This window comes from Electrophorus electricus, chromosome 2 (assembly GCF_013358815.1).
Source record: "Electrophorus electricus isolate fEleEle1 chromosome 2, fEleEle1.pri, whole genome shotgun sequence".
In the NCBI taxonomy this organism is placed as follows: domain Eukaryota; kingdom Metazoa; phylum Chordata; class Actinopteri; order Gymnotiformes; family Gymnotidae; genus Electrophorus; species Electrophorus electricus.
Genome location: NC_049536.1, coordinates 35,309,508 through 35,331,005, shown reverse-complemented (window position 1 = coordinate 35,331,005; position 21,498 = coordinate 35,309,508). Strand labels below are relative to the sequence as shown.

Here is a 21,498-nt window from a genome sequence, read left to right as displayed (position 1 = left end):
CTCTCGTATTCCTGCACAACTGCTCCTCAGGCTGGGACAGACGCGCTAATTAGCATCCCGCGTCAGCCAGGCTAATCAGCTCCTTCCCCAGGCGGAAGCTTCATGACAGAGTCCCCGCGCGGCCAGTGTCCAGAGCGCCGTGTGTTTAGCGGCCCTGGCTGCTGAGATTGGCACGGGGGGTGAGACATCGTCCACATCAACAGATAGCTGAAAATCAGCTGTGATCGACTGCTGATCAACACAGTGGCCAAAGCAGGAGGCGTGAGAGGAGTGCGCATACTCTGCCCTGTGGGGCGCGTGGCGGGCGGACAAGGGGCAGCGGGGGTGGGGTGTGTTTGACCTCCATGGCAGGTCCGAGCGCTCAGCTACATGTAATCATGTGGGGAAGTTTCCATACGCCTGGAAGGGCCGACATCTGCATATGGTTTATGGTGTTTCCCCACTCAGCTCAGAGGAGGTGTATTTTGGCGTTCTCACGTCTCACTGAGACATCCGTGTGTCCTGACTGCTGTGAGCCGGCAGGGTTGCTGGGGGACAGTGCTGCCAGAGCAGGGCAACTGAATTATTAGTTAATTCATATGCTAGAAATTATCATTAGTGATAATAATAATTCTAATAAACAGGGCAACACTCAGAATGAGACACACTTGAGGGTTAATGTGAAGTGAAATAGAAATAGGAATCATTTTCTCAATGTCTGAAGGAAATTTTGATCACTCAATTTTAATGAAATACATTTTCTAGCTGTCTGAACTTCTGTGACGAGAGATGCACACTTAAGCATCAAAAATCACCAAAGATTCAATAATAAAGCAACTGATAAAAGAAGACAAGAATAATGAGAGATGTACAAAGAAAACAAAACCATCAGTGTAGCATGAAATACTTAGCAAGCTGATGGTTATTTGTGAGGTAATTAAAATGATTTCTTAAACAAAACACAGAGCAGGGCTAGTTTAACAGACAACACCAGAACTTTCCCTTGTTCTGTAATGTCACAGTATCAAGGTTAGACCACCATGCCAAAACCAGAGAGGAAAATCAGGGAAAAGCTGATATTGCTATTCAGTGTTGTGCTTGAGCTGGACTGAGAGGCCTGGCTGGAAGCGTCAATCTCCCAGTGGATGTTCGGAGAATTGCACAAGCAGACCCTCGTGCACTTATTCTAGATTGTGGCAGGCAAGTCTCCCACATCGGTTCAGCTGAATCTGGAGTGGGATGTGCTGAGAAGTTAAAACTGGTTTCAGATCAGAGACAAACAGACTTCCAGTGCCTCACGTGCCTCCGGGACTGCTCTTTAAAAACAGGACAGAAAGCTTCATTTAAAGTCCTTATGTAATAGATGCAATCACTATAAAACCATCTCATTTCACATTTCATTCAAGACAACATGGTATATATCTTAGATTTTTCACTCACAGTTCAGGAGAAGAAATGCATTACACTTTTATACAACACAACGTTATTACACAAAAACAATGCGTCACAGGATGATATGAATGAGTTGTGAAATTTTCATTTTAGTGTTGTTAAAGAATTTGTATTTCTTATGAAAGTGTTTTTCTCCATTGAGTACTCTGAGTCTGCTGAATGTACACACACGTCTGTGCCAGTTCACCTGGTGAAACCAGAGCACACACACTCCGGTAGGGAAGTTCTCTGAGTGGTGTCCTGTCCGGGACAATCGTTTCATGGATGTTTTATTGCCTTGGGCAGTAGGTGCTTCTCCGTGGATATGACGCAGAACCTTCCCAGTGCTTTTCCTTAATCCGCATGGTATGGGAACTCCTTGCCCTGCGGGGGTGTCAGATCACTGCTCCTACTGCCCCTGAGCTCTACACACATTCCGCTGTCATTCAGAATAATGGGAGCACTGGTGCCAGCGTCTGTGGCTGGACCTCTTTCGACTTGCATTAGCCTTACACAGAAGTGCGACACACGCTTGTGCAACTGAAAGGCTTTATACAGTTACATTCAGCTAAGAAAAAGGTCACAGTAATTTTCACTGTACCTCAATAAACCATACTTACATTCATCTACACTGAATTCCCTTATGCCTACTGAAAAAAGGAATGAACCCTCAGCTCAGGTGCTGGAGACCTTTATTAGTTTATCCTTGTGGGAATCTCGCATCTTAAAGAGCACGTTACGTGAACTTGGCATGCTGTGGTTCTTCATTCCCATTTGAATGGGATTGAAAATAACAAAGAGCTGACACCATGTCACCGTGAATGACGTTATTCTAATATTCTAATTCGAAACAGGGATTCCCAAGATTATTCATCTCACTAGTGGGAGTAGGCTGATGCACAGGTTGCTTCAGAGAGATAGAGAGAGAGAGAGTGAGAGAGCGAGAGCATGGAGAGAAGAGGTTTTAGAGCGCAGAGCTAACAGTGGAGCGTGCTGGTGACTGCTTCGGCCATAAACGTCGGGCTTTCTTTTCTGATGTTGCATCATTGTCCTTCAGTGCAACACGTGGTGAAACCGAGCTGTTTCTTCCACAGTGGATGTGGACGTCACTGCTTGTTCTAGGGCTTTGTTCGTTTTTTTGTTTATCTATTTGCTGCCATGCCTACAGGTGCAGGCATTATATGTACCGTTTCTGGTTCCTTGGCTCCATGAGGGCTTGGGTAAATGCACATGCACACGCACATGCAGCAGCAGCAGGAGAACTTGCCTGGCTTTGTTCTAGCACAGAACTATTTTCAGCATTAATTCTACAACAGCTACGCTGTGATGCATTCCCAAGGAGGCCAGACATGCTTCTCGCTTTTATGATGGGGGCGAAGCTGCAATCCAGGCATCACTGAGTTATGGATGTTAATTCACAGCTGTAAAATCCAAGCAAGAAGCCTGAATGCTGTTGCTTTTGCTCATATTTACAGCCTGTTTTATAAGAACACCCAGACTAACAAAACCTTCTCAGGGCTTTTCTTGCAGGACTGTGCCGGTGCTTTTATCATGACTTATGGGAGTGGGGCTTAAATGAATCTTGGCCTGGTGCTTCTCATTTGCCCCTGCATGAGGTTTCTCTCCACGAGGAGACACAAGCTTAATGGTCCCTTTCTAAAGACATTATTAGGTGCAATTTGCTCCAAGCAGTGATTGATGTTGTGGTCCTGACCCTTCTCCAGGGGAGGGTTGTCCTTCCCTTAGCCTGCCAGCCTTTACAAAAGTTCTGCTCAACCCATATAGCCCTGCTGCCCTGGAACAGGAGATAAATGTTCTATTCCTGACCAAACAGGAAAAAAAGAACACAGGCTTGAAACATGATACCGATGGAGCTCCGAACTTGATGGAGGCAAATATTGGATGCCCTTAAAAGCTTTGGAAAGATCCCTTTCAGAGGTTTGCTCCTCTCTGTCTTAAATGGGTATGCTCCATTCTCCAGGAGGAATGCGTGCTGTGTCAGCATACAGGCTGTAATGTGATTGCTAGGTGAATGACTCCACGCTGAGCTAGCATCTACAAACCTGCCACGTCAATATAGCCATTCAGCACCAGCACATCAGATAAATCACCAGTCCTTTGCTTTTATGTAGCTGCCGAGATGAGCACATGAGAGGCACTATAGACGTGTTATTATGGACTCATTCGTGATTCGTCTGCCTGGCAAGATGTGCATCACTGATGAAATATGAGATCATCAGTGATGAAATATGAGATCATCAGTGATGAAATATGAGATCATCAGTGATGAAGTCTGAGATCATCAGTGATGAAGTCTGAGATCATCAGTGATAAAATATGAGATCATCAGTGATGAAATAATGGGATCATTAGTGATGAAATAATGGGATCATCAGTGATGAGGTAATGAGCTTTGTTAAGTGGTGCCTGTGTAGGGCAGCACCTTGTTGTGTCCACATTGGGATGTGGGCTCTCGGCTGCCGGATGCTCACTTACAGTGGTGGGGCCTCTGACCGTTACCCAAGCAGCACTTAAAGAAGGGACAGGTGCTGGACAATGACAGCACTTCTGTATGAAATATCCGAGCCTGAAGGAGACGGTACATAATGGACCCATCACACAGGACATAGTGGCAAAAAGAGAGATCTCCAAGATCAGACCAGCCCATGTGCTGTAATCTAATCATTTGTCAAAGTCATTAATGCAGCTATTTCTCATCATTAGCAAACAAAAAGTGATTTTGATTGAGTGTCAGTTTACGGGATGATGTCAATAGCTGGGTCTGTTTTGATTATCTCTGGTTTCTTGTAGCTCCCACAGAGAGGACAGGATTTAAAAATGTTTGGCACATCTCTGCAAGTTTGGAACCTCTCTGTGAACAACAAACAATTATGTTAAAAATTTTTTCATCTGAGCAGAAACTTCTGGAAATGAAACAACAATAATGAAATTGATTACACCAATTACTTTGCTTCATCATTTTCCATCTGTTCTATTACGACTGTCCTGACAAGTGTTTGGAATAAATGTGGCCTCACATGTTTATGCCACATTACTTTCAACATGCATCATGTGTTGGGCCATCTAAATGATTCACGCATGTGAAATTGCACAGTGGTACACTAGTAATCAGAAGGTTGCCAGTTCAAGTCCTACCCCTGTTGGGTCCCTGAACAAGGCCCTTAACTCTCAGTTATTCAAGCTGTATTCAGTCACAATTGTAAGTTGATTTGAATAAAAGTGTCAGCTAAATTCCTTTAATGTAAATGGGTCCATGAGTAATTAGGGGGATAGGAGTTGAAGTGTAAATATGTCATGCTTTATGAATGTGAGTTGATATGGTTTTAGGGGTTCCAGTTTGTGGCCAGTCAGGGACGTGTGGACAGACAGGACGAATGATGGCGTAAGGTCAAGGAAAGCTGGTCTAGTTTGGGGGAAAACGTCTGTGCACCTTGGACTGCTGCTGCAGAGGGTGAGAGGAGATGTGCTGAGTCAGCATAAGACACTGCATTAATTACCCCAGAGAGATTATAATGGGACACACACACTTCCATCACTGGGGAATGTTTCCTGGAATGTTTCCTGGAATGCCTACTGTAGTATGAGATAAGGGTTATTATTGCCTGGAGTATACACTGATGCATACATGTGCATTTATTTACCAGACATTTGCTTATTTTTTGGACCTCCAAGCCAAAATATGTTTTGCATCATAAATAAACATTTTCTCATTAAGTCTATGGCCTTAATATGACAGTGCTGATATGATTGCCTCAATTAAAGGGAAACTGTGTCGTGCTCCTAAGTTGATTTCCATGTGTCAGATTTGAATAACGATCATTACTGCAGAGTGCTGGAGAGTGTCAGCGCGAGGAACCCGTTTGGCATACTGATGTGCGCCCTGTTCCCTTCACTCTGCTCGCCAGCGCCGGGGCTGCTGGGTACGCACACCGCGCTCCCTCCACACACAGGATCCATCACCCACGTCCATATTAAACAGGGTAATGGCCCTCTCGGCCAGACATTGATTTCCCGGATGATATAATGCGTGTGGACACAGCCGATGCAGGGAGAGTATACCAGAGAGAGGAGGGGCGCGCGTGCTGCAGCAGGCGGTCAGGGGAGGACAGAGAGCAGAGAGGTGTGGCGTATCTCACACGCGTGCAGGCTGACTGCCCCCGCTGGATGTGTGATGGGTTGCAGGGTGACATACGTCAAGACTGACGGCCCACTGTCAGGGCAGCTGGAATCTGTTTGGTGAGGGCGCGCTGACGAGGAGGATTTCCTATGGGCTGAATCACAGGACGTTTTGTTAACTGTGAAACACCAAGGACTAGAACCACATAGTCATACTTTAGCTTATATTGTTCTATTCTTCTACATTTTTTCCAATTTATTGACTGTGCTTGCAAAGGTTGTTTTTTGGCAGTGTGTGTCTGTGAAATAGCAGTGTGACAGTACGACTAAGCATCACTTTGAGTTCAAGGACTCATTCTACCACAAGTTGTATACATACATTTATTTACAGAGCAGTTGTGTTCTCTTCAGACTCCTTCATTTCATTCCTCTGCACCTTTCGCCACCGCAGACTGACATGAATAATGTTTTTTGAACCTTTGTGCTGTGTTTCTGTTTCTGTGTGTTTTAGGCTTATGTGCATGCTGGGATGAGGCACTGAGTCCCCACCCCCTACCTACGTGGCCACCGAGCTCTGGAGACAGCAGTGGCAGCAACATAGCGAGCTACAGAGGAGGGGCAATGACCAGCGGTAACTACCCCTCCTACCCCAGAGCAGACGTGCTGATGCACCACCGGTGTACCTGATGCTGAATGTTGAAGCCTCATCATTAGTCGTGGCCACTCGTCCTCCCTGACCTTGGCCTTGCATATTGTCCAGGAGAGAATATCAAATGACAGGAAGGTTTCACACTGTTAAGCAGGGACGTATTATACTGTATGGAACCATTAAAATCTGACCCAGCATTGACTCGCCAGAGTTTCCCTTAGAAAAACTAGGGAGGGAGACCTGGTAAACACAGGACAAAGGTCGTGAAACTTTATACTCAAAGTGTGAATAAATAAACAGCAGAAGGATCCATAGCAACCACCTGTTGTTTAGGGGAAAGAGGGTTATGTTGCTTAGAGGAGAGAGTTTTTTTTCAGCCAGACTATGTGTGAGCTGGTTTATAAAAAATGTTTTGCTTGAAAAACCTTCAGGACTGATGAATAGCTGAAAGAGCGTTTAAAAGAGCGTTTAAAAGAGCCTTTAAAAGAGCCTTTAAAAGAGCGATTTCTTTGTTGTTCTTTCTCCCCAGCAGCGGATAGCATTGGGGCTTTGGGAACAGAGCAGACCCACCTCAGTGTGCCTGTGACAGACCCTGGTGCTTGGGCCACGGCCATGAACAACTTGGGCATCGTGCCCATGGGCCTAGCCGGGCAGCAGCTGGTGTCAGGTACTGCCATCCGTCTTGGGCCTATCATCACGCTAGCCCTTCACCCAGGGCCTGTCTAGCCACATGAGCCAAATATGTGACCTTTAGCAGCAGTGCTAGACGTTGGCTTTTATGTTAAAGTAAGTTGTTGCCTATTGAGGGTTATTCTTTGGCTCTGAGATAAGCCCACTGTTGCTGGGCTGAAAGGCTGAAGGTCCTAGAGCACTCTGCACACACACACTGCCTCTGTCCCTGTCTCTCAGCCTCTGCACCTGCCTCATTCACTGGTTCAGTCTGAAATCTGAAATAAACTCTGCTCATACTCTCACATCCATGTTATTTTTAGACGAATCATTCCTGAAGGTGGTAATCTCTGGAATGAAGACTGTCTCTAGCCTCTGCTGAACAAATCACTGTTATCATGCTTTCAATAATGATAATCTCATTCTTTGTAATTAAGACAAATACAGAAAGACCAGTGGGTTGCCTGGGACTGTCTTTGACACAGACAGCAGAAACAGAGAGTGAAGTTGTTTAATTGTTTTTCCTGATACACAGTAAGGAAATACAGCGCACTGCAGTGGTGTTAATAATGGGATCTCATACAAATAGAGACTGCTGAGTTTGCACCCTATTGTAATTACTACCAAACCAAAGAGCCACGGTGGATTGAGACAAATTAGAATGAGATTAAAATGCATGAGCAGAATCGACGAATCATGAATATTTATGGGATTGTTGTAAATTGGAATGGTTCACATTTGAATTGTATATTGAGGTTTTTGTTCTGGATGCTCTGTGAAATCATTCAAGGATGAATATTAAAATGACTATCCTTAGCTTCTGCCCCACCTAATAAAATAAACCGGAGGGGGGGGGATGTGCTTCTAGAGAATCACCTTTAAGAAAGGACTCCAGTATCATTTCTGTCCACATGCCCTGGTTGTGCGGGTACTGTCTGAATCATAACACCACTTTAGAGCTGGACCTGGTGTGGCACTAGGACACATGGAGGCAGAGACCTAAAAGCAGAGTTAATCTCAGAGTTAACAGAGTTAATCAGCATCAGTGATTCATAATGTATGCAAAGTTTTGGTCTGGTCTCCCTTTAATTTCCAGTGCAGGTTAAAGTATCATTTAGACTGCACTTGAAAACCACTTTAAACATGCAGAACATAAACCCTATGCAGCTTTGTACTGTTTACACCTGAAAATAGCCCAAGTACCTCTAGTACTTTTGGATTGTTTTGGTTTTAATTGTTGATTCTGAGCACATATTTTGATTTTGATTATGATTATTTCTTAGTCTGCACCCATCCGGCACGACGCACTAAGAGCTCACCCTAATATAGCGGCGTTTCCTCACTGTTGGAGTCGCCATTGTTAAGGCTCCATTTGGAGCACTATTAGACGAACCCACTGGGAAATTTGGAATCAGAATTGGTGTAAACCACGAGTGGCTGATCGCACTGATTTATGCAATGATTCAGGAAGCCTGAGTTTCTAGGGAAGATTAAAAAATTGATCACTCTCTGCCAGAAACAGTGAAAGACGTCTACAGTGACGCAACGTATCTAGCCACTACGTCAAATGCTAAGTGACATGGAGAATTCAGGGAGGATTCTTCAACTGCCAGTGCTCATCTTGTCCTCTAAACTGGCTGTAGCGTAGCAGGAGGGCAACCACAAAAGGCCAGTAAACTGAGTGTGAAGTGATTATGGATAGTAAGGGCTGTTTGTACAGGAGCTTCTCTCTGCTGAGCTGATCAAATTTAAATTGGTTTCTGCGTTACTTTCTGAGTTACACCTCATCACTGGGACAGCTCGCAAATGTGAAATAGGGGTGGCTGGAATGGTCCCAGTACCAAGTCATGGGATGAGAGTTTGATGTTTGAAGTGGCCCACAATCGGTTGATAATGGCGTTTGTGGAGGCTGCTGACTGGTGACATCTCACCTCTGTGCTAACCATGCACAGCTGTTTCCTGTGGAGGAGTTCCAGCTCTTGGATTTCATGGTGGATCACATTTCTATGGAAAATTCAAAAAAGATAATTGGGGAAAAAAAACATTTAATTTTCATTTTCTGGCAGAGAGTGAGATGTCTTGGGCCAAAAGAATGAGTAGTGCTTGAATCATCCTCAGAGGGAGGAAAAACAACATAAAAAAATGATAAATGGGAGGCATTTCTGTGTGTAATTTACCTGTTAGAGTCTTTACAGTTTACACATTGATGAGTTTCACATGGATCTCTTAAAGCTCCCATTTCATATAACTGCCAGTACAGAGATTCTCACCATAACTTCCACCCTCTAGTTACGTCATCTGTTTACACATTAGACCCAACATCTCATACTTTATACTGCAATAGCATAGCACGACCAGGGTGTGTTGCTGCATTCATGTGGGATTTGGACTCACCAGCAGTTTTATTGGAAGTACCAGCTTGTTAGAAACATCTTGTAGGTGTTTAATAAGAGTCTATAGAAAATCAGTTGCTATGCAGGTTTGCGATTCTGTAGCTGTTGATCATTGATCAGCTTGTAACCACAGGATATTTTGGGGGTGAAAGATCACTCTTAACCCATCTGTAACATGGACACGTGTGAAGACCCTGGCAGCAGTGCTGTGGATGATACACCCAGACCAGCCCCAACACCCAAAACTAATGCTGTGTTATGAAAATACCCCATCAAAGAACGTCAGTACAGTTAGTGTAGAGACAAGGCAGGTATCTCTAATAAAGAGGCTCACAAATGTGTATTCTGAAAAATGTTATGCCAGATGTGCTTTAAAAGTGTGATTTCAGATTTGTGATGCTTTCACTCCTCAAAAAGAAGTCAGAAATCCTTCACAAATGCAGCAGTGGCTGAAATTCTGATCCATTTAAAGTGTCATATGAAGAAGAAAAGAGCATGGGACTTTCCTGTGCTGCATGTCACTCACAGAGACGCTGTGGATGCAAGGCAGCCACAAGCTCTGTTGTATATATTTAAGAGCTGAAACTGCATGCATGCGTATTGTATAAAGCACACAGAAAGTCTACAGTGTTCACATCTTCATAAAACCATGGGTTTTCAATTTCATATTCTGCATGGTTTAGTATAATGAAAAAATGATTTTAAAAAAGCCCCCAATGTTTGATGGATCTTCTCATTTCTTCTTTATGAGGCAGCTTGATCTCAGCTTCTTTGGAAAGAGTTTTACCAGTTTGGCTGTCTGGTTATTGGCCCTATCTGCCCTAGTGGTTTATTAGCTCCTTCGTCACTCTTTATGTTGTTTGTCTTTTATTCCACAGACTCCATCTGCATCCAGGGATTTGACCCAAACCTGGGGATTATTGCCCCCATTAACCCCATGATGGCAGGGATCAGTCTGGTGCCTCCACCACCTGTGCAGCCTGAGCTGCCTGGCATCAAGGAGTTCATCCACTGCAAGAGCTGCACCCTCTTCCCACAGAACCCCAGTAAGGATCCCTGCTGCTCTCAGTAAATCACAACTTCTACCAACTATAGATCCGGTGGATTGTCTGTTCTGTAATTAGTGGCCATGGCTGTGACTTCTACAGATCTCCCACCTCCTTCAACCAGAGAGCGTCCCCCCGGCTGTAAGACAGTCTTTGTTGGTGGACTTCCAGAGAATGCGAGTGAGGAGATTATCAGGGAGGTGTTTGACCAGTGTGGTGAAATCGTCGCCATCCGCAAGAGCAAGAAAAACTTCTGTCACATTCGTTTCAGCGAGGAATTCATGGTCGACAAGGCCATTTATCTGTCTGGTGTGCCTTTTGTTTTTCATTTGTACAATAAGTCTCACTTTTAGGCATATTTTCACAAAATCAATATGCACTTTCTCCAGCATTTCATCCTCAGTTAGAATTGTTGCAGTGATGTCCCCTTGAGTCACATAAACATTTAATGTATTTGAATAAGCATCTGCCACATTTGTACTCAACAAATGTTTGTCCTAATGAATGTTCTTTGTTTCTCTACACTGGAAGGTAATATGGGTGTGCATGTGTAATGGCTCTGTTTGATGCTGGCTGTCTCAGGCTACCGAATGCGCATCGGATCCAGCACAGATAAGAAGGATTCAGGCCGCATACACGTGGACTTTGCCCAGGCGCGGGACGACTTGTACGAGTGGGAGTGTAAACAGAGGTTACTGGCACGAGAAGAACGGCACCGTCGCAAAGTCCAAGAGGACCGCTTAAGACCTCCCTCCCCACCTCCCATCATGCACTACTCTGAGCATGAGGCAGGCTTATTGGCCGAGAGGTTGAAAGGTACGTGAGTGCTGTGACCTTCACGTCTCTGTTACCATCATTACATTAACAACAAAAAACAGTTTGAGTATGAGATCTCTAAAAGCAGAACTTGGTGAAATTGACCTGTGTGGCCATGTCTGCTCTGTCAAACACCTTCCAGCCAGGCCTGTCAGCTCTGATGATGTGACGGGCGTTACGGTAATGATTGGCTGTCTGGTTGCAAATCCCCCAGCACTCTGCCATTTAGTCCCCCCGACTGGGTGCATCTGCCACACCACAGCTCCAGCTGGTGTGTTGTTCTGTAGGGTTAGTTAGTTGTTTTGTAGGGTTAGTGTATTGTTCTGTAGGGCTGGTGTGTTGTTCTGTAGGGTTAGTGTGCTTATATGTTTGGTCCCATTGGTGGCCTATGATGAATATTGACCAGACCCCTTTATCTCTAGACTAACCATGGCACCAGAGGGCTTGGATAACAAGGATCTGTTTAAGTTTTTTGATATTTTAAGACAAAGGGTATTATCTGTTTTTAGGGAGTATAATCTGGGTTTTTTTTTCGGCTGTAACCCAGTGGGCGTGGTTGGTTGCTCTTTTCTAAACAGCTGTTTTGTTCAGGACAGATACAGTTTGCTGTTGTATTAAATGATGATTAAAACTGTCATTTATAGTGTTATAGCATATTCAGGACCTCAGATGAGTGTGATGATCAGTTCACTAAACCCAAATGGAAAAGGCAGCGTGTTGGTTGCAGATGAAATCTTGCTTTTTAGCAAACAAGTTGGAGTATTAATCTTTCTACCTCTTTGTACAAACTGTTACAAACTGTTACCTCTGCCACCAAGAAGGGTGTTTTCCTTAATCATAAATAAAATTCAAATAAAGTTAAACATTATGAATACTACCAGATTTGGGCTCCTGTTTGTCAGTACACACAGTATCAGCCTGATCGGTCCTGGTCAGAGTGAGATGTGGAGGTTGCTTTTGTCTAAATGCTTTCTCCTTCCTTTTTACCACATGCCTCAGGGCAGTTTTCCAGGTACCAGACATTTGTTTTCGAAACCTGGAAACTAGGATTCCTCCAAAAGTCTGGAAGCAAGTTACTGCTGCATGAAGCCTGGAAACAGTGCAGGCAGGCAGCCTAAGCCCCCCCCCCCCCCCCCCCCCCCCGTGCACCCCTCCCCCTGCATGGCGCATAAACAGTCCACCACTGAGCCTCTGCTGCTGTTCCTTCACCTCGGGCCTGTCATTTTGGCAAAGGGTTTATATGGGCATTATTGTTTTCTCATATTTCAGAGTTGATTGTATCACATTTCCCATTCATGCACAGCACTTCTTCGAACTCTCCTCTGGCTCAAAGCTAATATTTTTCCTGGGCTTGGTTATGATTAGCAGGAGCCCCAGGCGCGCAGCAGGAATTTGGTGATGATGGCTGGGTCTCTTCCATGCCTCTCGAAGCCTTCATCTCTGGAGAGGCTGCTTTCATTTAGAATCAGCAATCATGGCACACCATCAGGCATTTCCCATTTCGTTCTGTGCAGTGTGTATTCCTGCACTGTGCATGATCCCACAGGGCTTCAGCCAAGGCATCTCTGATACCTCAGTGTTTTTCCTTACACGGCACGTTCCACTCTGAGAATCTCCTTGCTACAGAATTTAGTCCATCCTTTGCCATTTGGTTTTCTACTGCAGGATAATAATTTGCAACAAATGCAAGTGTTGCTATATAGTCTCAGACAGCAAACAGGGCCATGGGTCATGTGGATGATGTCATTTATCTGCAGTGGAGTGAAAGAAGCCATCTGTCTGTAAGGAGACTGCACTGGAAGCCATTGTACAGTAGAATGGCAGGAATCCAGTGGCTCCTCATCCGTGAGTTTGTTTTTTGTTTAGCTGCGCTCCAGCGTTTCTTCTCCCACCAGCCGCTCTCCTTCTGCCATTAAAGGTCTTGTGTTTTTTATTAATGCCATTCATTCAGGCAGCCTCTGGTTAATGCTTTTTCATTGGAGGGGGAATAAACGCATTAATCATGTTCATTACCAAATTACATGGCCTCAGAAGAATAAATAAGGTACCGTCATAAAAATAAGTCTGTAACCCAAGACCGAGTAATTCTGTTGGTGTTGGCTCTGAAGTGCTGGTAAAATAGTAACTGTCATAGAGGCAGAGTTTTGCAAAGGCAGAAGGGGATGCTGAGGGATTTTGTTGAAGGGTGTGGAGATTTACACATTTAGATTTGCACTCACAGCCTTCGTTAGGAGTGGGGGAGGGCTTGCAGTCTCATCTGACTGAGGGAATTTATTTTTACTCCTGTCAAATGACATTCTTGCCCTGCGAGCAAGAGAATTGTATTTGCTTTAATTAGCTGGGAAGGCAGAGTGCCACCTGATTGGCGTTATCTGCTCTCACTCCAGCAACTGCCTACGAAGCCCAGGAGCCGCTGTGGTTCAAACCACACACAGACTGCATATCCAGGCTATCTGCTCAGCTGTATACATAATTAAAATGGCTCAAATATACTGAGACTATCATATGATATTTATAACAATGTAGAATATACCTAGATGCTGTTTCCTTTTCTCAGAGAGATGTTTCTGATCAAAAACATATGCTAGGCAGTGAAAACTAAGTGAGACTGCATTTAGAATCGAATTTTGGGAAGGTGCCATTTACTATTGGCCTGAGTGCTTGCAAAGATGTAGTGGCAAATTTCAATTATTCTTGCAGTTCCTGTAATGCATTTCAAAGAGGTCCAGAGGGACCTGATGACTGCAGCCAGAGTGAGACCACTGAGCCTCTGCATCATATGCACGGCCTAGAATTACACTCAATGCATTACAAGTTAAGACATCGTGATGTTCGGTGCTGTTTTTCTTGTACTAGATTGTGGTCCAAGTGTTACATTAAAATTCGACACAATGCAGTGAAACTTGCACGCAGTGCAAGAATTATAACTCGAAGCAATTCATTCTGTGGAAGATTGTTTCCCTTTCTTGTTATTGCTGCACAGTCATTTTTAATAATCTGTTTGGATATTTGCAATGAACAGAGCGTATGTAACTTTACCATGAATGAAGAGAAAAATGCTTTTGTGCAGTCTTTGAGTTTAAATCAGGCATAACGTCGCCTCCTCTTCTCCACAGATGATAACAAGTTCAGTGAGGCCACTGCGGTTCTGTTCACGTGGATAGAGAGGGGGGAGGTGAACCGGCGAACGGCAAATCACTTCTACTCCATGATCCAGTCGGCCAATAGCCACGTGCGGCGCCTGATGAGCGAAAAGGCCCAGCACGAGGAGGAGATGGAGCTAGCCAAAGAGCAGTTCAAGAACTCGCTCCTCGCCATCCTCACACAATGTAAGACAGGCCTTTCATCCACGCCACTATCTCAGAGAGAGCTGTTCCTCTAGGGTCGCCATGGCAATGCTCATCCACTGCACAGCCCGAGATTATGTGGGATTCTTGATCATGCTCAGTCTCTGATCTGATTTTTGGGCTTTTTTTGTGTGTTGTTGTTCCCTTTCGAAATTAACCGTTTTTAAATGCCTTCATCTGGCTGTAGTGCCATAATGTGGCATCATATGAAGATGCCAGACATATAGACAGTGGAAAACAGTCAAAGTACAAAAAAGGACCTTGAACTCTGAAGCTGTATTCAGGCCTAGTTCCCTAAATCAGTGTGACTCTAACCATAGCCCAGAGAATGGCCCATGGTAAGTACAGTCTCAATGGAAGCAGTACCACCTCATAGCAGGGACCGAGCAGTTCAACTTAACTTACAGGTAGGCAAAAATCAGATTCCCTTACCTTCTGAGATGAACAGAGTAGCTGGAAATGCTTCACAAACCAGAAGCAGCTACTAAGACATGTAGTACAGACTACAGAGTCTCTTAGGATGGAATATAAGAAGCTTTGAATAGGTATGATGGTGAAGTTATGCCCATAGCAGCTTGACAACAGCAAAAGAACAAAATAAATACTAATATTTAATGCTTTCTTTTATCCATCTCTAGTATGGTGTAAAAAAACAGAAGGAAAGAGGGTTTAAAGTTACACTGGTTATGGTGCAAGAACTCACCATTTATTCATTATTACAGCTTACATGTTTCTTTGCTTATGCCTTCAAAACATCACACCAGTAGAAATGTATAGTCAAATCAGAGACATACAAAAGGCAACATTTTACAAGAGGTAGAAACTAAATAAAAAATTTTATATTCTTAAATCAACCTCAAACTCCTGCAATGCGTTTTTCCACCGTATTGCACATAATAAGGAACATTCCTGGGTATCCAAGCACTCTGTAAACTACAGTCAATATTACCTAATATTCCTTAATATACTTAATACAACTGCAGCTACCAGCAGCATCATGCGAGCCAAGTATTCCACCCTTTGTAGTCTGTTGCCTTCTACAGTCCTAAAGGATTTGAATCAGCAGGTCATGAGATGTAAGTACAAAGGAGCCGCCACTCCCAGGAATCTCACTGCTTGCCGAGGTTCCTGGCGTGTAGCTCCACCTCGCAGTGGTGCAGAGCTTTACATAAATGGCTTGTCTTGTCTGACTTCCTTATCCACCAAAGTTGAGCAGATCACGGCCGTTTTCACCGCTGCCACCAGACAAAAGGCATGGGACCATTTCACAAAAGCGCAGCGCAAGAACATAGACATTTGGCGAAAGCAGTGCGAGGTTGGTACTTCTCCTCCCTTCTTGTCCTGCTGGGCTCTGCAGGCCACATTGGTGCTCTGGCAGCTAATGTGACTGTGTGGGTCCTGTGGCTGTTTGTTTGGAAACCTTTTCTTTTTTTCTTTTTTTTTTAATTTGCGGTCTCACGAATAAACCATCCCGTATTTCTGATTCTGTTCTCTCGCTCTGCAGCACACAGTCGATATCTGCTAGAAAGCCAAGTACCTCTTAAGTTTCCATGGCAACAGATGCTTCTAGGGTTAAAATGATAGTCATCAATGATAAACCTGTATTAATTATTTATAACTCATCAAATTTGTATTAGGTCTCCATTAAAGGCTAAAGAAAAGTTGGGAGAGCTGAAGTTGGGATATAGAACAGCCATGTTTGTGACATTTGGAAACTTCAAGATTCAGCATTTACATAGTGCTCATACTATCCCTATGTTAGTATCTACCAACTTTCCAAAGACTTTTATGCTCTTTCCACCTCGTGATACACTGCACAGGAATCATCTGGTTGGGATTCTTTTCCACAACTTGATTTATTCTTACATGCAGTGGGTGAATGGGATGTTTTTTTCTGTGAAGACCAAACCATTAATCCCCTTTGAGAGAAATACAGTATGTGTGCATCCATGCAATTTTGTAAGTCCAGTCATTGAAAGGAAAAGTTGCCACTTAGGTTCCCAGTCCGCCCAGAGGTAAGACGCTGCTTTAATAAGTGGACAGGCCAAAACCAGTTCTGATGCCACCACTGTGAAATCTTAGCGGGGTGACGTTTCATCTGCGTTTTAGGCTGTATTGTATGTCATGCTATAAAATCATTTTCAGTCACCAGTGTAATAAACTTGTGCTGACAGAAAGAAATGTAAGATGTGATATGATCTATTTATCTGTATAAGAGCTTTCAAGAAACTAAGATGAGAGACGAGACATGTGGGATCAGAACAGAGTCTGTCTGCTGATAAGAAAGCGTGCTCTTCTCTCACTGTTGTTTTATGACAGATATTTATTCCGTCCGAACTCTAAGCTTTTACAGCAGTGGCACTAAATATCCTTGCTGATGATCCCTGTGATGACTGTCAGAGGATCAGTGAGCCTGGACATTTGTGAAATGTGATTTCTTTTACAGTCTCTTTCCAGCCCCAGACAAATGGATCATCCAAACTTATGCTATCGCCCACAGCTGTGAGATGGCAGAGCCTTAGTTGGCACTGCAGGCTGGCTTTCAGGATACAGTCGCAAGGCCGTGTGTTGTCACAGTCCATTATTCTATCACTGCTAGAGTGGAGCTAAAATAAGAGGCAATCCTAAAAGTGAAAAGAGAGGCCCTGCACGGCTTACACTGCGCAGGATACTGTAGGATATGATAGACACGCACTGTGGTGTCGGTAAACCACGGGAGTCTCATGAAAGTCACACATGTCTGTAGAGGATGGTATGTTTGTTCACATTATTGGTTTCTGTGGCTGTATTGTTCTTTTTTAGAGTGACATCAGAAGCATTAAACATTAACTCCATGTTCAGTCATCTCATCTAGGGCAGCTGCCACTAACAGTATGCATGTGTCTCCCTGTTTGTGTCTCTCACGTTGCGTGTGTGTGCATATTTGTGTGTGTGTGTGTGTGATTATGGTTTGCTAGGAACTGAGGAATGCCCACAGTGAGGAGATTATGGGAATTCGAAGGGAAGAGGAGATGGAGATGTCAGATGAAGATTTGGAGGAAAATCCCTGTAAGAAGGTTCGAATGGAAGACTCAGGTGCAAACCATGTGCCTCAGACAGACTCTGGAACTGTAAAATATTTACATTGCTGACACATGGATCAAATGTATTTCTTCTCATTTTAAATGTTATAAAATGATGCCATGAATCAGAATCCAAGGAAGCCGTTCTGAAAGCAGCACTTGGCTGCATGGAACTCGCCGCTCTTATCGTGGAGATAATCTGGAGGAAAACACTCACAACCAAGCACAACAAAACGTGTTTTTGTGCTGAGGAGTCATGATGAATGATTAAATCTACTAGTTTTATGTTTTCCATAAAATGTTTGATTAAGAATGATATTGCTTCTGCAGAAAGCAGCTGTGGAATTTATAGTGATATTTTTTGAGCTCTGAATCCTTAGTTTGGGATGTCAAGGACAAACACCACATTTAGTATCACACTTGAGTTCATTTTTATGTATGTAGTGTTTTGGGTTTTTTTTTTGGTTTTTTTTAAATTGGCAATTGGCAATCTGTCACACATCAGACTTTCAGAAATCCTGGCCAAATTCAAGCCAAACGACATATGACAAATGCCATGATGGCAAGGGGATAAACCCCAAAGCACGTTGGGCTGTGGTTATGCAGACAGAGGCCCCACGCAGGGACCCAACCTGCACGACACACAGAGTCAGTTACAGTGCTGTCTGTCTGCTGGAAGGTTCTCTAATGACTGCTATTCTTACAGTCACCTGCACCTGCTTAATATGGCAGAGAGCCATCGTCGTAGCACACGCACACGTACACTACATTGCACTATTACTACACTCTACTATTATATTATATTTGTAGGTTATAAAATTAAAAGAATTTCTGAATATTAATGATACCACCTATCACCAAAGCAACTACTCTAGTCTAAGCATTACTGATGGTTATTAGGTGACCATTAGGTGAGCATCAGGATGTGTAGATGTACGTTGTGTTTTACTGTGCACACTGAGCCTTGTGCATGTGAAAGCATTTGTTTAAAGGTAAGAAGGGCGGGCGCGGCGCATGCGTATGAGCTGGACGTAGAGGCCTTGCCCTGATGGCGAGTCCCTACCTGTGTGCCTGCAGCTCTGGCTGTGCAGACTTGCGCCCTGCGAGAGGAGAATGACAGTCTGCGCTGGCAGCTGGACGCCTACAGGAATGAGGTGGAGCTGCTGAAGAAGGAGCAGGGCAAGGCCCAGCGCGCCGACGACGAGCACATGCATGACAACCAGCTCCACTTCCTCCAGCAGAGCATGCACGGCATGCAGCAGGTAGCACGCAAACCTCCAGACACACAGGCACACACGCAGAGGCGTGGTCATAAACCCAGAGGCGTGGTCACACACACAGAGGAGTGCTCATAAACCCAGAGGCGTGGTCACACACACAGAGGCGTGGTCACAAACCCAGAGGCGTAGTCACACATGCAGAGGCGTGGTCATAAACCCAGAGGAGTGGTCACACACACAGATGCATAGTCACACATGCAGAGGCGTGGTCATAAACCCAGAGGAGTGGTCATAAACTCAGAGGCGTGGTACGCTCAAACACATTTATTTATGCATTATGCAAACGATCTTATCCAAAGTGACTTACCATTTCAATCCCATTATAGAGTCGTGCCTAAGGACCAAGGAGCATGAGAGGTCTACCCTGGACAGCACACACCACAGCAAACACACACACACACACACACGCATACACACACACCACCCCTGTCCTTTTAGCTAGCCAGTGGGACATGCCTACCCTCCTTACACAGGGCTGCCTGACAGTAACTGCAGAGCTAACCTACACTCTACTGTGTTCATTCCTCCTTGCTCCCTCTCTCCCTCTCTCCCTCTCTGTTGGACTCTCTCCCTCTCCCAGCCCCCCACTGCTTCCAGAACCTCACTCCTCACATCTTCACTGAGCTTTTCACTCCTCCTAGTTGGGTGATTTTGGCTCAGTTCTTGAAAATGGCTAATAATATCAATTTTGAATTAAAAAAAAAAAAAGAATGTTCTGGAATTTAAGCACAATTTTTAAATTAACCTCCAGTACTTGTTTATCTTAATAGAATGTCTGGTTTCTGAAAATAAATGTAACTGCACTGTAAATGTTGCGTTGTAAACTGTCTTGAGACTTGACTGTAGACTAGCATGGCTTGGACCTCTCAGTACACGTTCAGTTCATATAATGATTGACAGCGTTTAATTAGCCAGTGAGGCGCCGTGTTCCTCACCTCTACCTTATGTGTCTACTCAGTTTTTCCAGGTAAGTAAAGCAAACTCTGAAGATCTCTGCAGTTAACCCTAACCCTCCTTCTTCATGCGCATTCACGCTGCGCTTCGTTAGCAGCCCTTTTGTTCTTGAACATGCTGCCTGTCTCCACAGCAACTGCTCAGGCTCCAGGAAGAGCTGAAGGAGAAGGAGTTGGAGCTGGAGCAGGCCCAGGTCGAGCAGCGCCACCTAGAGGGCGAGATCTCCAACCTCAGGGTGAGGGTGAGACCTGCACACATTGGCTGCTTCAGAGAGACTTCACCTCAGTCTACACCTATATCAGTAAATCAGGCTGTGTTGCTATATTAATTATTTAGAAGGACATTTATTTTTCATTTTGTATAGTTAAAAAAAAAGATTCTGTTCCCATCTATTTTTACTCATCTTTGTGTGCTACTGATATGGGACATTTTTAGAAAACATTTCTGCTGGGAGCTGTTCCAGTTTAGCAGGAGTGCCTTTTTGTCTTCCTGTGTGTTAGCCGAAGACCAGTGTATGCCCTGGGGTCACTCGGTGTCCTCCCACTCACTGTGCACGCAGTGAGACAGCAGTTAGATATAGCAGCTGGAAAACTCTACGCACACACACGCAACACAAACTCACACATACACACGCGCGCACACACCTGCACGCTCACACACACACACACACACACACACACACACAGAGACAGAGCTTTAAATAGAAAATTCAGTCTAAAAAATGTGATGGATTTAAGCTATTCTTGGCTTCAGGTCTGAACACGGCACAGAAAAGCTCCTTTTTAAACTCCCAGTCTGCACCACAGCCTCTGCATGTGACACCAACCTTGCCTTCCTCACTGCTCTTGGTAGATGTGGGGAAACACATCAGCCATAGAGAAGCCATCCTTTACATTTGGTGCATTCCTTCAGTGAACCCAGAGCTCCCTCCATGTCGTAGAGTCTCCGCTGAACAGCATAATTTGATCCTTTGTCATTTTTGCCAGCACAGTGGTTTGCCTATGAGCACAAAACAAAAGGCAGGCGTGTTTACATAGTATTTGACTATGGACACTGGTGTGCACGTTATTGGACTGAGATAATGGGGACATCAATAGTAGTGGAGGTCTAGGGAACTCAGCAGTGTGTGATCGGGGGTGTAGGTTGCTTTAGGTCCACAGCGGATGTCCTGTATGTTTAATATCAGACACTGTTCTAACCACCAAGAGGAACTCTAGGTGTTTGTTTATAAAATCTACTAAATGTTTGCCATTTACTCGTCTGTGTAAGTGCTGTGAAACTCAAGACCGAAAGTCGTCTCTCTTCTTCTTAGCATCTTTCTTCACCTTTTCTTCCTTCTTTTTATCTATTTATCTTAAATAACATTCCTGAAAACCAAATCAGTAAATATATTTCTTTTCCTTCTGCCAGCATTTGAGCAGTATGGACTTGGTGGAAGGCATGAACCACACCACTGATGCCCTTGAAAAGGTAACGGTCTGAAACTAGCTGGCCACCACCACTGCAGGCTGGGCTGGTGGCTTTTCAATCGTGTGGCTCTATTGTGGTCTTTCTACCTAAGAATGCAGACCAGAGATGTGCCTTGAATGACTTTAATCTAGGCTGTGCTTCCCAGCGCTGTCGATGTATCTAGCACTAACGGAAGCTTTAGCGTTCACGGAGTGTCTTTTTGCAGCATTCTGTGTGATCTCCACAGCTACATAAAATGGTGAAATGTGTCCCCTGCAAATCCTTC

General features: G+C 44.3%; 1 protein-coding gene across 2 annotated transcripts in view; it reads left to right on the top strand.

Annotated features, from left to right (window-relative positions):
- Positions 1–21,498, top strand: part of enox1 (ecto-NOX disulfide-thiol exchanger 1) — a 44,660-nt gene that overhangs the window by 19,466 nt on the left and 3,696 nt on the right. The window contains exons 2-12 of one of the 2 annotated variants that reach the window (XM_027009601.2): positions 6,059–6,178; positions 6,729–6,863; positions 10,137–10,304; positions 10,407–10,613; positions 10,887–11,120; positions 14,237–14,449; positions 15,676–15,782; positions 17,425–17,542; positions 18,607–18,791; positions 19,897–19,998; positions 21,174–21,233. In XM_027009601.2, coding sequence (XP_026865402.2) covers positions 6,169–6,178; positions 6,729–6,863; positions 10,137–10,304; positions 10,407–10,613; positions 10,887–11,120; positions 14,237–14,449; positions 15,676–15,782; positions 17,425–17,542; positions 18,607–18,791; positions 19,897–19,998; positions 21,174–21,233 — 1,539 coding nt within the window. In that variant the 5' untranslated portion in view covers positions 6,059–6,168. Of the gene's footprint in view, positions 1–6,058; positions 6,179–6,725; positions 6,864–10,136; positions 10,305–10,406; positions 10,614–10,886; positions 11,121–14,236; positions 14,450–15,675; positions 15,783–17,424; positions 17,543–18,606; positions 18,792–19,896; positions 19,999–21,173; positions 21,234–21,498 lie in introns of both variants that reach the window. The other variant, XM_027009600.2, reaches the window with a different exon arrangement.